This window comes from Alosa alosa, chromosome 14 (genome assembly GCF_017589495.1).
Source record: "Alosa alosa isolate M-15738 ecotype Scorff River chromosome 14, AALO_Geno_1.1, whole genome shotgun sequence".
NCBI lineage: Eukaryota > Metazoa > Chordata > Actinopteri > Clupeiformes > Clupeidae > Alosa > Alosa alosa.
This window is the reverse complement of record NC_063202.1, coordinates 33751906-33769799: the sequence shown is the minus strand read 5'-3', so window position 1 is coordinate 33769799 and position 17894 is coordinate 33751906. Positions and strand designations below refer to the sequence as shown.

The following is a 17894-nucleotide window of genomic DNA, read 5'->3' as shown; positions in this document are numbered from 1 at the left end:
TAAAAAAAAGCCTCACGGACCACCTAGCTAAAAAAAAAAAAAAAAACGACCTACTTCAACAGTAAATTACACAAAAGGCCTACTCACTGAACCACCTTGATTGTCTTTGCACCTTTGCTTATTGTATCAGAGAATATATATGTTTTAAACTAGCATGGCTTACATAGGCACTAGGCAGTGTTGCAGAAATGTTTTATATACAAGTTGGTTCAATATTGCAAACAACTCATCTATATTATATTTTACCACGTCTGCTCACGGACCACTTGGGCTAGCTTGTGGACCACCAGTGGTCCCCGGACCACACTTTGAGAAACACTGCATTAACCCACTCAACCGTCAGACAACACTAGCTGCATTGAGGTAGCTAGCTAGCTGCATTGGGTACGACTGTACACTGGTTGCTGTGGCACAGCCTTGAGTGACCGAATTCATTTTCCTTTGTCAGATTAATGCTATTATTTTGCTAACATTACTGTTAAGGAGATGCTGTAGGCAAAGTCTATATTTTAACCTCGTTAGTGTAGTGAAAAAAAAACTGAACTATTCACAAGGTTTCTGGGCAGCATATTTATGTTCTGTTTTGATACTTGAAAGCTTTTACTTGGATTTTGCCTTTCCTTCAAAAAATTGGGTTCCCGACATCAAAATAATTGAAAACATCACAAGAAGAGATAATTTGCAAAAAACAAATATTTAATGTATATTCCAGGTAATATCAGTCAAACTGAATTTGGTTGGTTTAAATTAAAGGTGCTCTAAACGATGCTGGGACTTTCAAACAAAACAGAGAGCTAGCTTGCTACTTCCTCCCCCTCCCTCCCGTACTGCTCCCGTGCGATTGAAACTCTCCTAAACGCGCATCTCATCTGTCATTTGCTGGAACCGTTTGTTATGTTCTTATGGGCTAGGTTTGCCCAGGTTGTTTTTGTTGCCGTTTTTGGAGCCTGGGCTGTCCACAGAGATCGCGTTTTTTTACAGTGTATTCAGGACACAGACAGCTAGCGGTTGGTTAGGTGATGTTTGCAGTAAGTGACATGTTTTAGCCTAAAAAACGTGTGGCATCGCTTAGAGCACCTTTAAGTACAAATAAATCTAATCAAAAAACTTCAGTTTGATTGATATTACTTAAAATTCATAATTAAACAATTATTTATGAAATTACATTTAAATGGCACATATTTTGCAGATATCAGGTATCATTTGGCCCTTTCTTTTTTATTTAAATAAGCTGTGTACATCACCTGCAACAACATTTTCAAGTTTATCCAATGGTCTACTCTCTCTGCTGAAGTAACAATAGTTCCATGATATCAGTAAAGCAAAATAATAAAGCATAATGAAAAAAATATGCATTTGGTTATATGAAATGCAATTCAGTTTATTTGGTACATGAACGTTGATTTTTAAAATAAATGTATGACATGCTCCCACCCTCAGCAAAACAAAAGACATTTAAAACTTTGTTTAAAACTTTCTAAAGAGTAAATATCATGTCAATCATGTCAATTCATATCACCAGACTCATAAGATTCATAAGGGTCTATACAAAGCACCCATTAATACAAATGCCCCAATGTCACACACATAACTCAAACTGTTTTGTATCAGACTATTGGGTTGTGGGTTGTGTTATCTGATATGCATATCCAATATCCAGATTCAGATTTTGCACTGGCACCTCTACCCTGAGTAGCTCCACAAAGCTAATTGATAGGGACCAGTTGAAATAACTTCAGAATGCCAATCACCATGAATAGTATGTTATATCACAAAGTAAGATGTAAATGAGGGTGCTGCTGAAGCGTGGCCATCAGCTGGTCCTCTGTGGGTTCCTGGACATGCTCTCTGTGGGATTGAGGAGAGACAAAAGACTTCACATTTAATCCATAACACATATTTATTTAAATACACAACCATGCAAAATGCATACTACACATTCAGCACCCTGTACAATTATTGGCATGGTAAAGTTGAGTAAAAAGAGGTATAAAAATCAGGCTTTGGTGATTTATCTTAGGACGCACTCACACTATGCCATCCATACCATGCCCAATTACGTTTGACCCCTAAAGTCCAGTTCATTTGACTAGTGTGTTCGCTCCTTACTATACTCGTCCCGCTTGAAGAGGTGGACTCGGTTCATTTGGGCTCGGTATGCATCTAGTAAGTGAATTATGACGTAATAAATATAACTGCTTTGTTAACTGCTCACATGCAAGGTTGCATGGTAATAAAATACACTCTCAAGTAAAGACTCTAAAGTGCTTCGTCTCAACTGTGCTCTGGCACAGATTGATAAGTGCAGTGTGAGTGTAGGTCAGTGGGGGAGAGGAGAAGAAGGACAATCGTGCTCTGGCACAGTACAAGTGAACCATATGTAAGATTTCCTCCTTTGAATTCCATCCTGAAATTCCTTTGAGTGATATGATGCACAATCGTGTAGAATCAAATGGTGTGTTCTTATTGTTCCTACTCTGGAATTCAGACAACCTGGGGCCAGGAAGAAATCGAGGTGTGAGAAACACTAAAATCGGTATGGGGGAAAGCCTCTGATAACTATCTCATTCAATGTGTTATCTAATTATCATACAGAACCTTCGGGATGGACTTTCCAGGTGACTTTCCAGGTCCACTCTACAAGATCGATGCCTGGAAGTACATCCCACATGTTTTTTATTGGAATAAGGATTGAAGCTGCATTTATACCTAAAGACTGCAACGATTATGGCAGAAGCTTGATTTTGTGTTCAGTAAAACATTGTTTGTGTTGATTTTGACATTTCTTTTGGATCACTGACCACTGCCCACCTTGCCAAAAACCTCAATTTTCATTTTATCTATCCGTGGAGCATGATTGCAGGCAAAGTCTTAATAGTATTTAGCACAGTGTTTCTTAACTGGTGTGTCGGGACCATGCTGGGTGTGTTGCGGAGTTTATCCAACAATGGACAGAAACCCCAGTTGCAGTGTGCAGTGAATTGCTGGCACATGAGAGCATGAAACCATCAAAACTAAAACACCACATGGAAACAAAGCACCCTACTGTCAAAGACAAACCTGCTGAGTACTTTGAAAGGCGACACAGGAGTTTATAACTTGTTGATGAAATGTACCTAACATCAACATGTTCCAAACAAGCACAGGCACTTTGTATGTTTTACCACATTGCTAAAATGCGCATAACACTTTATTTTAAGTGGTCCTTGTTCCGGTCTTTCTACATAATGTACAGTGTAACAACCTATGTAACAATATGTAATATCACATACTTATGTTGTCCATGCATAATGTATTTGTGTGTACGTATAGATCATCAGTACACATGTTATAAGAAGTGCTTGATACAATGCTTTGCCAAAGTGTCCTCTCTCTTTGGATAAGGAAAAGAAGTAACGCTTTAAAGTTAGTGTGTCAAGAGTCCCAAACTTCATCCCATAGCCCCTTTTTTCCTTCCCAAAAGAGAGAGGCCACAGGCCACTGACTCTATTATTGTGTTACATGCTCCAAATGTAAAGCACTGCATGAAAGGTGCTATACAAATAAATCTTATTATTATAATTATTATTATTATTATTATTATTACTTTGGCAAAGTATTACAACAAATTTTGGTTAATCTTGATGATTACGGCTTACAGCTCATGAAAAACAAAAATGAGTATCTCAATATATTACTGTAGAATAAAGTTATAATACAGAAATGTCAGTTTTCTGAGCCTTTAAACTCTTAGTCTGGTTCAGTAAACACAACCACAATCATCGGAAAGACTGCAGACTTGATAGTTGTCCAGAAGACACTTGTGATGGCCGCCAGGCCTTGTCTGTAATGGTCTGCATGTGTCTCCGCAATTAGGACTGATGAAGTGGGCGGGGTCTAGATCGCGGCCTACTTCTGGGTCTCGGCTACACTGTTCGGTTGCTTTGCGCCTTGCTGCTTGCTTGCTTTACTTTATATTTCCTTTGATGTAACATGCAACATGCATATGCTACATCTCCTACACCCCACACACCTCCGCACCACACTACTGAAAACTGATTACTTCCTGCTTATACATTAGTCTAGTGTTTGTTATCGTCTATTTTCGTTGTGGTTTATAAAATAAACCGGTAACACTCCATAATTAGGTGCCATAATAAATAGCAAACTAGTAATTACCTAACCCTTTGTTAATATTTATTAATTGTTACTAAATTATCTATTTGCCACAAGTTAATCATTTTTTCATCATTAATTAAATATTAGTTGTTTGCATAAAATCTGGATGTTAATGTTTTAACAAATCTATTAAATAATATTGTATTAATATTTGTTAATAGTTAACTAAATGTATTTTTGGCACTAATTAACAGTTACATAATTTACTTACATAATTTAAATGTTAAATGTTTATTTACAAACTAAATGTTAACCCTTAGAACCCTAAGTTGTTTTTAGGGCATTTTCACTACCTTTATTCATAAGGATTTATTCTGGTCATTGTAAGTGCCACACACACATATTATATATTGTTTTTTTCAGCAGAGTCTAGGCTATCCAGATCATTTCATGTATTAGTACTAGCATTGATTTTATTTTGATTTTTAAAGAATTAAAATATAAAAAGTGTATTATAAAAATTCTTGTATTTCGACATTTATCTCACCACAGCAAGCTCATAGCTCTACATTTCATGTGTGTGTAGGGCAATACAATTGTCATGTTGGAGGGATACTATGGGGCTGAGCAATTTACAGAAATATGTGGTGAGTGATTTATAGAAATAAATGCCATTTTTTATTTAGTGATGAAAAATGACCTTTCTGCGCTCCATATCTGTGACACGAACTGATCTGACCTGACTTGACCCGAGGTTGCGTGTTAGCCTGCATGCCTATGGTGTATGCACTCATAATGATTCTCAACTTTTTACTGCATTGCCATGAACAAAGTAAAGGCAAAAAAGGTGTATTTTGTTGAACAAATTGGGATGCAATGTGAGCCTGGGATTGGATGCCATGCAGGAATTTGCTAGGATCTCAAAACCAGATTATGAACATGCTTTGCCATAGAGAAACACACGATATTGGATTATAAACATGCTTTGCCACAAAAACAGACAAAAACGTGGGGTAAGTCTATATGAAGTTATTATTATGCTGTCACTTCGTCTGTTTTATAACCCAGGATGTACTTGGAATCAAATGATAGCTCTGAGTCTCCTCTTTCATCTGACATGTGTGGCATATCTATCCGATCACGGGTCCGCGAGTAATTCAAACAAGAGTAATGGGTGTGCAGTGTTGGTTTGTGTACATGATGTTATTATTTTGCAGTCACTTCGTCTGTTCTTATAAGCCAGAAGGATCGATATACATGGTATCATTGTATAGCCCTGTGTCTCCTCTTTCATCTGATATGCTTGCCATATCTATGTGATCACGGGTTCACGAGTAATTCAAACGAGAGTAATGGGTGCGCAGGTGAACGCAGAAAAGTATAGACTGTAAATATGATGCAATTTGATTTAATTTCATATTTTTTTAAAATTGTCATACTTGATCGTACAGACAAGTGTGTAGTCTCGTTGGAAAGCCCCACTTCTGCTCTGTCACGCAATAAAGGTTTCATCTCGCTGCGATGAAGAGTTCTGGAGCAATGTAACAGAGAAGAAAGGGTGTTTTTTGATGCACTTTGCGTCAATCCCTTATTGGTTCTAAGGGTCTAAAAGTTAATATTATTATTTATCTATTTGTTATTAAACTGTGCTTCTGCCTATCCCATTATGAACCACTCCTCATAGGACCCTTACAATAAAGTTGGTTGCTTAATTAATATATTAGTAATATATAGCTATCAGTGTGGGGCCCCTTATAATAAAGTTGGTTAAGCTTAATTAATATATTAGTAATATAGTAATATACACAGACAGATTATAATATTATATCTACACAGATTAGTAATATTGTGATGTCACGAGAGGCTGCGTCCTGGAGGGGCGCTACATTCCCCTGAGATGGCTGCAGTCACGGACAGCTTTGGCTCCATCTGCTGGTGGAGTTGGAAACTCCACCCCTCAACACACGAGATCCCAACACACCTGAGACCGATCAGGGCCTGATGAGCCTGATGCCCCACTCTGACACAGTTGGTGTCAGAGTGGGGTTTGGGAGACAAGCTCCAAGTTGTGCTCTCAGAGAAGCTACTTACCGCTGGATTGGCCACGGGCTGCGGCGCTGACTAAAGTAAGGCTGAAGACCGGTTTCCAAGAAGATATTTTCCTGAGGGAATGGGACTATGATTTCACGTTTGAAGAGACATTAAGTTTTGACTGTTGAAAGATCAACCTTATCCTTAGTTACCCTTTTGAACTTGGCATACCTTTTTGTTAATTCCCAAGAACTTTATTAAAAACCTTCGTTGTGTTATAACCTTGTGTCCTTGCACTGAACTGTCCCGCTGAGAGCCGTGTAGCCTCTCATGGTATCACATATGGTGGAGAAGTGGAGTTCAAGCGCTAATAGTGCATGTCAGAGGAGGACACTGAACAGTTGATATCCCAATTTTCCAAATTGGCCGTAGACCGCCCACAAAACAAAATGGAGGCCATTTTGAAAGCGCTGGTGGCTGGCCAGCAAGCCCAGACGCAAGCGAACGTGGCTCTCTTGGAGGAGCAAAAGAGAAACTGAACTGCAATTGCAGAGACAGTTGGCCGTTCATAATGTCCGCCCAATAAGGGCGAGTGATTTTATATCTAAGATGGGGGCCACAGATGACGTTGAGGCGTACCTGCACGCCTTTGAAGCTACAGCCACTAGGGAAGCGTGGCCCAAGGTACAGTGGGTTGGACTGTTAGCCCCCTTTCTGTCGGGGGAATCGCTGAATGCTGTCCGGGACCTGGCCTCTGACAGGGCGACTGACTATGATGCACTGAAGGCGGAGATCCTCAGCAGAAGTGGGCTTACCAAGTTTGGCATGGCCCAGCGTTTCCACAGCTGGACCTTTCAACCAGACCAGCCTCCTCGTGCACAAATGCACGAACTTGTCCGGATCACGCGGAAATGGCTGGACCCGGAGAAGAGTACGGCAGCTGCAGTAGTGGAGGCCGTTGTGGTGGACAAGTATTTACGGGCCCTGCCTTATGAGGCGAAACGGCTCATCAGTCAACAGGCCTTGACGACAGCGGAAGCTGTGGAAAGGTACCAGGCCACAGCAGAGATGCTTCGGGCTTCCAGAAAGGAGCCCCAGAGTGCGTCCCCGCCACAGACGGGAGGAGCCCGTCCAAAGAACCCCAAGGTTTCCAACCCAGCCACTTCAGGAGCTGTCCAGGCTCCAGGGGGAGCCAGAGACCAGCCGGCACCAGGAAGAGGACACCGGGAGAGTGAAACCCGACAGTGTTACCGGTGTGGGGAGATGGGACACATCTCCTGGCAGTGTGGGAAACCGGCAGATGAGCCTATGCCCACTGCTGAGTTCTCCAGCTCACCACCCGCCCACCTTGGGAGTCGTAGATGGCGCCCAACCACCTGCCCGGTGACTGTGAATCACCATGATGTGGAAGCTCTGCTAGATTCCGGTAGCCGGGTCACCCTGCTACGTGAGGATCTGGTGGATTCATCGTGTCTGACCCCAGGAAAGTCCTCACGGTTTCCTGTGTCCATGGAGACACCAGAGACTACCCCACCACTGAACTCACAATGACCACCACCAGGGGAACCATCCTCACGACGGCGGGGGTGGTTGATTCCCTACCTGTTCCTGTCCTAATTGGACGAGACTGCCCAGCCTTTCACCCACTGTGGAGGGAGACTCCGGAGAGTACCTCGGAAGCGGAGAGGTAAGACATATCCTGAGAATACGCAAGTACAACCCTCAGAACCACTCACTCCAGCCTGTGCTCTTGCAGGGATGGCAGGTGCCCAGGCTGATTCAGAGACTGGTCCAGACACGGGGGAAGAGAACATGGTCCCAGGAAGTGCTCCAATCTCCTGCGAGGAAGACGTCCAAGGCACCAAAGAGCTTCCCCCTCTCACAGGCCAGTATGGTACAGCCCAGTTACAAGATCCCACTCTTACAAATGCTTTGAAAAATGTGCAGGTGATAGAGGGAGTGGTGCTAGGGGATAGGACAAGCCCTACCTACCCCCATTTTGCAGTAAACCGGGGGTTAGTGTATCAGGTGGTACGGAAAAATGGTGAGGTGCATGAACAGCTCCTCGTACCACAGCCCCACCGGGCCACCATACTCAACCTAGCACACACCCACCCGCTAGGGGCTCACCTAGGGGTAGAAAAGACAAAAGAGAGAATCTTGCGACACTTCTTTTGGCCAGGAGTGCACAAAGAGATCGAGAACTACTGTCGTGGTTGCCCTGAGTGTCAGCGGGTGGCGCCAAAGCCCACATATAGAAACCCGCTCATTCCCTTGCCCATTATCGAGACCCCGTTTGAGAGGATTGGACTGGACATCGTTGGGCCCTTACCGAAGAGTTCCAAGGGACATCAGTACATTCTGGTCATCCTGGACTATGCAACCCGATATCCTGAGGCCATCCCGCTGAGGAAGGCTACATCCAAACAAATCGCCAAGGAGTTGTTCCTTCTGTCAACTAGTCTGGGGCTCCCGAAGGAGATATTGACAGACCAAGGGAGTCCATTGTTGTCCAAGGTGATGAAAGAACTCTGTGCTCTGCTGAAGATCAAACAGCTGAGAACGTCAGTCTACCACTCCCAGACAGACGGGCTAGTCGAACGTTTTAACAAAACCCTAAAATCCATGCTGCGGAAGGCGATCGGGGAAGATGGGCGCAACTGGGATCAGCTGCTACCGTACCTACTGTTTGTGGTGAGAGAAGTACCTCAGTCGTCTACGGGTTTTTCACCCTTTGAGCTCTTGCTTTCTTACAGACCCCGAGGACTGCTGGACATCGCCAAGGAGGCCTGGGAGGAGCAACCGTGCCGACAGCGGACCCTGATCGAGCATGTCGGGGCCATGAGAGAGAGAATGAAGGCTGTCTATCCCATGATGCGTGAACACATGGAGACTGCTCAACGGCAACAGCAAGCCTCCTACAATAGATCTGCTCAACCCAGAGAGTTTAAGCCCGGGGACCGAGTGCTGGTCCTGGTGCCAACCGTGGAGTACAAATTCCTGGCAACCTGGCAAGGGCCATATGAGGTCATTGAACGTGTGGGAGAGGTAAACTACAAGGTGAGGCAACCTGATAAAAGAAAGCCTGAGCAGATTTACCATGTTAACCTTTTAAAAAAGTGGCACGCCAGGGAGGCGTTGTTCAGCTGTCTACCCCCCACAGAGACCAAGGAACCAGGGAGAGAAGAGGTCCAGGTGGGTCCAAGCCTGTCCCCACATCAACGGCAGATGGCCCTGGGTTGGTGGATGCATAACCGAGATGTCTTCTCCTCCCTACCTGGGCACACGGAGGTGGTCCAACACGAGATCCACACCATGCCTGGCAAAACAGTAAACCAGCGCCCTTACCGCGTGCCGGAGGCTCGTAAAGTGGTTATTCAGGAGGAGGTAAGGAAGATGCTGGAGCTGGGGGTGATCGAAGAGTCCCAAAGTGCCTGGGCAAGTCCCATTGTACTGGTCCCCAAACCAGACGGGTCAGTCCGATTTTGTAATGACTATCGGAAGTTAAACGAAGTGTCTGAGTTTGATGCATACCCCATGCCTCGTGTTGATGACTTGATAGACTCCTTGGGGCATGCTCGCTTCCTAACCACTCTTGACCTCACCAAAGGCTACTGGCAGGTGCCCCTGACCCCGGTGTCGAAGGAGAAGACGGCCTTTGCCACACCAGGGGGGCTCTACAAGTATACCCGGCTCCCGTTTGGTCTCCACGGAGCGCCTGCCACGTTCCAGCGCTTGATGGATCGCGTCCTCGCACCCCACAAGAGGTACGCAGCAGCATATTTGGACGATGTAGTCATACAAAGTCCCGATTGGGCCAGCCACTTACCCCGAGCTGTGATTGATTCACTCGGGGAAGCAGGGCTCACGGCAAACCCAAAGAAGTGTAGGCTGGCCTTCAGCGAGACGAACTACCTGGGGTACACCATTGGGCGGGGGTTGGTCAAGCCCACATATAGAAACCCGCTCATTCCCTTGCCCATTATCGAGACCCCGTTTGAGAGGATTGGACTGGACCTCGTTGGGCCCTTACCGAAGAGTTCCAGGGGACATATACCATATATATAGACTATACCAAGCCTCAGGAAGCCAAGTTGCGGGCCATACAGGACTGGCCATGGCCCATCACCAAAAAACAGGTGAGGTTGTTTTTGGGCCTAGCCGGCTACTACAGACGGTTTATTACGGATTTTGCTACCATTGCTGCACCTCTAACAGAGCTGACAACCAAACGCCACTCACAAATGGTGAGGTGGAATTCCGAGGCGGAGGCAGCCTTCGTCGACCTGAAGCAAGTCCTGTGTTCCAGTCCGATCCTGGTGGCGCCGGACTTCAAGAAGGACTTCATTGACCAGGCAGATGCTTCGGAGGTGGGTCTGGGTGCTGTACTCGCCCAGGCACATGACGGTGAGGAACATCCCGTTCTCTAAGCTACTTCCAAGGGAGAAGAACTATTCCACTGTGGAAAAGGAATGCCTTGCTGTAACCTGGGCCCTGGAATCCCTGCAGTTCTACCTCCTGGGACGACGGTTTACGGTAGTGTCTGATCATGCCCCTCTACAGTGGCTGGCCAGGAACCGGGAGACTGAGGGTTACCAGATGGGTTTTGAGCTTGCAAGCGTTTAACTTTTCTGTTGTTCACAGGGCTGGCAAGCGCCACGGCAATGCGGATGTCCTCTCCCGGGCGCAACGCCTTCTTCGCCTCCTTCACCCCGACGAGGACGTCGGTCTTGGGGGGGATGTGTGATGTCACGAGAGGCTGCGTCCTGGAGGGGCGCTACATTCCCCTGAGATGGCTGCAGTCACGGACAGCTTTGGCTCCATCTGCTGGTGGAGTTGGAAACTCCACCCCTCAACACACGAGATCCCAACACACCTGAGACCGATCAGGGCCTGATGAGCCGAAGGGCTTTTTAAGGCGCAGAGACACAGTTGGTGTCAGAGTGGGGTTTGGGAGACAAGCTCCAAGTTGTGCTCTCAGAGAAGCTACAGACCGTCGAAGTAGCACTTTCCACGTGAAGTACTTGAAGACTGGAATACTTACCTGAAGACTGGAATACTTACCGCTGGATTGGCCACGGGCTGCGGCGCTGACTAAAGTAAGGCTGAAGACCGGTTTCCAAGAAGATATTTTCCTGAGGGAATGGGACTATGATTTCACGTTTGAAGAGACATTAAGTTTTGACTGTTGAAAGATCAACCTTATCCTTAGTTACCCTTTTGAACTTGGCATACCTTTTTGTTAATTCCCAAGAACTTTATTAAAAACCTTCGTTGTGTTATAACCTTGTGTCCTTGCACTGCTGAACTGTCCCGCTGAGAGCCGTGCAGCCTCTCATGGTATCACAATATACACAGACAGACAAAGCTAATGACATGAACAATGTTGATACAGTAGCTTATGTCTCACAGTCTGAAAATCCTAGTACATCCGCATTCCGCACAGATGAGGTCTAGATTTGGTCGCATTCTCAAGCCAGTTGACAGACTGATTCAAACTATGTTACTACAACAAGATATTGTTCACACACATCCATCTATGCAGGCTATCTGCAGGTCAGTGTTTCAGGTGTTTCATGATTAGACATAGTTAGAGTTGAGGTCATACACACATTTGGTAACATGGTTATGTGGTCCAAGCTTTTCTGATTAGCTTTATGGAGAATTTATGGAATTTATTGTTTATGGCTTTATGGTCTTGTGGGGGTACAAGGGACCCTACTGCCAGTGGTTGGTTGTGTGAGTTTGCGCACCTCTTCTTCCACTTCATCCTATTTGGATACCTTTGTGGTTGGCTGTCCTGTAATTGGTGACCCTCTGTCTAGTGTTTGAAAGTAGTGTACTTTTTGCCTTTGGAAGTATTATTTGGTTGCTGCTCAAATTTGGTGAAATTCAGGGGAGGTGGGTGTAACAGAGTTAGAAATGTAGTTTAGTGTTTGTATGTGATTTTTGCCGTAATTAAGCAGCTTTATTTAGATTGGTGTTTTGGAGCCCCCTTTGGAGAAACGGTATACTGCAACTCTGCTGCGTTTTGTCCTTGTATTGTTGCCGTACCCAATCAGAAGCGGTATGCTTTGCATTGGGTAGGTTCACTGTACTAAGCACTCCCCGCTTTGTTTTAATTTTGTAACTGTAAAATGTTGTTTAAGTTAAACTTCGATATATCACCTGTATTATATTACTTTACATGTATTGTTACTTTGATAAACTTTTACAGAAAGTTTATCAATGTTTTTTTATCATGACCACGAGTCCATGCATTCAGTTCAGGGTAGTTTCCATGCATTCAGTGTAGGCTAGTTTAGTTTAGTGTGCATGGAAAGTGCAATTCAGTCTAGTAGGTAATGAATGTACATTTAGTTTAGCATTATGTTTATGCATTACCTCTGTATGGTCTACGTCTGTGAATGTTTAGTGAGTCAGAATATTGATTAACTGTCGTTCTGTGCACCTGAACATTCCATGTCGCATGTCTCCCTTGCTAGTAGGGCTGACAGTGATGGTATAGGAATAGCCACATGACTTGCGTATGGCACATGGGTCAGATGCTATGTCCAAGAAGTGTCCATGTATTGTTGTGTTTCTGCATGTTTGGGGATTTTTGTGAAAGAACCTTGTGCTCATGTGATTTGTATTACTACGATGTAACTAACGTGTGTAAGATGGGGCCTCACCCTAGAGAACTTCGAGTAGGGTTACTGGAACATGCTGTTGCCAGTGACGTTGCTCCTGGTCTCGTGAATAAACCTGCAGTGGTTCCTCACACCGGAGTGTTGCCTGGATATTCCAATATATTAGTAGCATACTAGCCATTTAGATAGATAGATAGAATTGATCCCCAGGGGGAAAGTCATTATAAGTCACTAATTCTGCAAGACCTTATTCTACCCTTACTATACCCTTTATTAAGAATTTCCCCTATGTAAGCTCCTAATTACCCCCATAGTTATTAAATAAGTTGTTGCATATGAATTGTGACCTAAATATGCATGGCTCAGTATGGGGCTTATAAGGTGGTAGTACCACAAGAACAGTTATTCACCCCTAATAATACTTATCAAAGATGGTCTATTAAAATGGAACTAGACACTAAACCACAAGTGCTAATAGTGTACAAATAACTCATATTTGTTGTTGAATTCAACTCAACTTTTGCTTTTGCATGACTCCTTATTTTTAGTACAAGGCAGAGTACAGTATCTGACTAATAAGGGTTAAAGGTCAACTTTGAGCACAAGATTTTTTTATATACGGGTCAGTGACAGATAAGGGTTGGTAAGATGAGAAAATTAAAAATATGTTTAAACCTTTAAAACAAAACATGCCTGAGGTTTGCTAAAGTGTATACTTTATATTTCTGTTGTATTCATATTATTTAATATGACATGTATGCTATTTTTTAACAAAAAATAGAACTAACAGCCTGTTAAATTGTCAAATGGTGTAACACAAAAATGACACATATCTAATATTTCACACCTCCTAGAGTTCATGCAATTGCTCTCATGAAATTATTAGTTTATTTTGTAATATCCTATGAGAATATGTTTTATTATATTTATTTCTAAATTTAAATTATATGGGTTTTTCATTGTACTGAGCAAGGCCATATGCTGTAAACATCTTGTTTTCTGTCTATTCTTTGACCATTTGAGTAAAAATTGTTTAAACAACCATTATTACAGTAAAGTAGAGTATTAAATCATTATCCATATTAATTTTTTTGTACATTATTAGTATTTTAGACAAAATACTGGTTACACCAATTGACATAAATCGGTTACACCAATTGACCATGAAACATTTATAGCAATAGAACAAGAAATTGCCACAGAAAATAGGCATCAAGATAAACTGAATTGGATATTTTGATATGTATTCATGTCATTCATCATATTCCATATCAAATATCATTTCATAACATCAATGAAGAAACTTGTGTTCTATTTGATTTCAATTCAGTTCTCATACAATTTCAGTCTATACCCATTATTTTCAAAGAGAGTGAGATAAAGGGCCCTATTTTCGCGATGCAAAACTTGGCGCAAAGCATATTATTATTCTGACGCAAAGTTTTTTCCTATCTTACAGGGGTGAGGCAATTACCGATATAAGGTGTGATCTGGCACATGATCTAAAAATCGCTATCTTATACTGACTAAAAGCATTACGCCACTGACCAAGAAAAGCCTGGTCTATAGCGAAAGGCGCATATGAAACACAGCTGAAGACGCACTGTCACGAGATGTAAGCAGCAATTCCTCTGCAAAATAAATGTCCTTAGGTTGTTTATTCAGTCATTCGAACATTATAGGGGGAAGTTTTGCTTTTTTCAGGCTATGGTTTTGCTGGTAACCCATTGTCAGTCAATATTGAAAGTAATTAACTGTGTATAACTGTTTTGTCATTGACTATGACACCACAGTGAAGATAGTTTCACTTTGCCTATATGTTCAATTAATAGACAAGTGCAGATTTGTGTAGCCTATACTCTACTCGGTTTTAGTAAAGAATGGCTTAGTGGAATACCTGTTCCATACGGTCTTGCGTACAAGCAGATTCCTTCAAATACACTGCTGACTATCAAAATACTGATGCGCTGTTTGAAGTTGCTCTGCTTGCTGTTAAAGGGAATGACATATGTCCTCCTCATTGGTTTAAAGGATGTTAAGCCCAAAACACACCCATGACTGATTAAGAAACATAAGAGCCACCTTTTCGCCAGGCAACTGACGTTTGATAACAAAACCACCCCGAATGTGGACTGGACAAATTCCTAAATGTATTTACGCTATTTGCTAGTGACCATGCATTTTATATTGCTAAATTAGGGCCCAAAGTGTGTGTGAGAGAGAATAAGAGTGAGTGAAAGAGTGGGTATGATAATTTCTTAACCACCAACCAACAGCAGGGTCTGCGTTCACATGCACTCTGTGGCGAGACAAGTTTTTCTTGCTTGTAAGTGGCATCCATTGGGGGACAAGAGGTACATTTTTATATAATAAATTTATTTATAATTTGAACATACTGTTAACATACATCATAATAAAATTTAAAAAAATAATTATGGAAGTTTAAATTTAAAACGAAACGCTAAACAGTTAGTCACTATTTAAATGATAAAAATAACATAATTGGCACCTAAAATTACATACTCTTGGCCCTGAATCTGATCAAACTGGTCTCAAACAAAAAAGAGTCAAATGGTGTAACCGGTTACACCATTTGACATTTCTATTTAAAAGCAAAATTTGCAGGCATTATTATGGACAATTATGTACACACTTCACCTTTATGTGAATATTCAAACACAGTTTTTACATTAAATTGAATATTTTATGATTATTATGATTTATCAACATTTTTAATAGGTCATACCATTTGACATGCAACCTAAGCTTGCCTGGCCATGGACTAAAAACACTATTATGTTACTTTAAGAGAGTTGCTAACCTTGACTCATAGCATTTGGGGTCTTGAAGGGTCCTTCTCTATGACATAATTTCCTGTCACATGATTCTCTGACATAATACATACAAAATTGCTCCTTAAATGGTGGTTACACCACTTGACATTTTAAGTGGTTGATGTGACAGACACGATTCCCCATATTAATTCAAACATTCAGAACAATGGGGTTTCATTACTTGTATTAAATATTGAAAAGTTCTTGTGCAAGATCATGCCAGATTATTTTAGAAGGGATTTTGGAGAGTATTTTACATTTTTTTCAGCAAGTGTAATTATTTGGTTCATGTTTTTGTGGTTACACCGTGTTGACAATTTTACCCAAATTCAGTTAATACTCTTTCAAAATTAAATAAATCCAAAACTTTAAGATTAGGGTTTGATGAAAATGATATTTGAAAATAATTTGTCAAATTATTTTCACATTTTAACAATTTTAAATGTATGTAACCCATATGTACACAAAAAAATGAGCGTCACGTCATTGACCCATACACACATTTCTTCATCAGGACAACAAGTCACCAGATTTTCATTGCTCTACCTATAATACAGTACATTTGTGTAGACAAAACAAAAAACTTTGAGGTCATTTTTCTCAGTTTGACAATCTGGTCAGTTACCACCTTTTGCCTTTGTAGGGCAGTATGTTTTTGGGAGTTACTGTGAACACAACCCTCTATTTTTTCGAAAAAAAAACAGTCAAATTGAGTATAGATATTTATCCACATGATAAAGGAAGTCTTTAATATCCCAAAAATGACAATAACTCATTTTCGACCAAAAATGCAGTTACTGCCTTTTGCCTTTGTAGGGCAGAGTTTCTGAAGGAAGTGTGGAATATAGATAGTTCATCCTGTCAACCGTTATCAAAAACAATGGTTATGCAAAAAAATATAAGTTCGATCATTTAAAGTGAAGTTAAATCTATATTTAAAGTTAAATCTAAATTTAAATCTGAATTTTTTTTTTTCTGTGTTTATAGGCCTTTATCACGGCAGCCCACAGGCAGCTGAAGCAGGGCTGTTCACTTTCCTGTTAGCAGGCAAACCACAGGTGTTCCTAAAAACATTAACGAGGCCTCTGGTTGAAGTAACTGTGGCCGAATCTGACACTTAATTAGAAACACCTGTGCTCACACAGGAACAGGGCTGTTCACTTCCTACTTCGGCTGCCGTGATAAAGGCCTATTGTATGTCTATTTTTGGAACAGATTAATATTCCTTTTATTTGCTTTCTGTAAAAAATAACACTTGTTATTTGATAAAAAATATGTTTAATAATTTGATTTGAAATCAAATGTGTAATTACTTTCTATTACATTAGAAACATGGAAATAAATGCCATTAAAGATATCTGCACTTTATTTACTTTTTTAACACACTGCTATTCATTTGAACACAACTGTAGCTAGAAAACACATATGGAATGGCTAACCTGAACATGAGTTGGACTGAGGTCTGGTAGGCTGTTCGCTCTACATCCACAACAGTGAAGGCATGGCTGTGGTCCCAGCGGTAGGTGAAATTCTGTGTAACACAACGAAAGCAGTCAGTAATCATACATAATGACACATTTGATGGATCATCAGATTTGGCTGAACTTGCAAGGCACTCAGGCCCTCAGCAAAAGTATGTGAAATATGTCAGTCTATGTTGATTACTTCAATTACTAAATCCTAAAATGTATATATTACTTAGGATAAATGCAATTTCTATGTCTCAAGAACCACTGGTGCTACAGTTTTGAGGGATAGGGGGTGATTACCAGGAGCTGGGGGGGGAGGATGGGGTTGGGACCCATATAGATAAAATTACAGGGAAACCTACCACATCTGAAGTAAGTGTATCCTTTTAGGCACTGCTGCCTGACCATGCACATTCTATCGTAGCCTAGCCTAATGAAGATCCAAACCAACGTTGCCTCACAAGTCTCAGAAGTCTCCCTCTATACTAGGTCATCATTAAGAGTTTCCAGATAAAATCTAAAATCTTTTCATCTCTGATCTTGTCTTTTCTATTGGGTACAGGGCTGTAACAATGCATTATGTAATAACACCGCATTATGTAATAATCTGCCGCATTATGTATTAAACTGCTTAAACGCAATATGTAATAAATTTTGCTGCATTATGTAAGTTATTACATATTGCGGTTATTATTACAAAATACGGGTGCAGCAAAAAAAATGGACGAAAATGTAATAGTATGGTGCAGAAACATGAAAGACACATGAAAGAAAGCAGAGTGAACATTATCTTAAACCTCTTTTCAGCATTTGGCATTTCTCATTTTTCC

The 17894-nt window shown here is 41.7% G+C and overlaps 1 protein-coding gene across 2 annotated transcripts in view; it reads right to left on the bottom strand.

Annotated features, from left to right (window-relative positions):
• Nucleotides 1-713: 713 nt before the first annotated feature.
• Nucleotides 714-17894, bottom strand: part of LOC125307118 (two pore channel protein 2-like) — a 278758-nt gene continuing 261577 nt past the window's right edge. For both annotated transcript variants that reach the window (XM_048262913.1, XM_048262914.1), the window contains exons 25-26: nt 17035-17126; nt 714-1848 (exon numbers count right to left, since the gene is read on the bottom strand). In XM_048262913.1, the coding sequence (XP_048118870.1) occupies nt 1770-1848; nt 17035-17126 (171 nt within the window). In that variant the 3' untranslated portion in view covers nt 714-1769. The remainder of the gene's footprint in view (nt 1849-17034; nt 17127-17894) is intronic.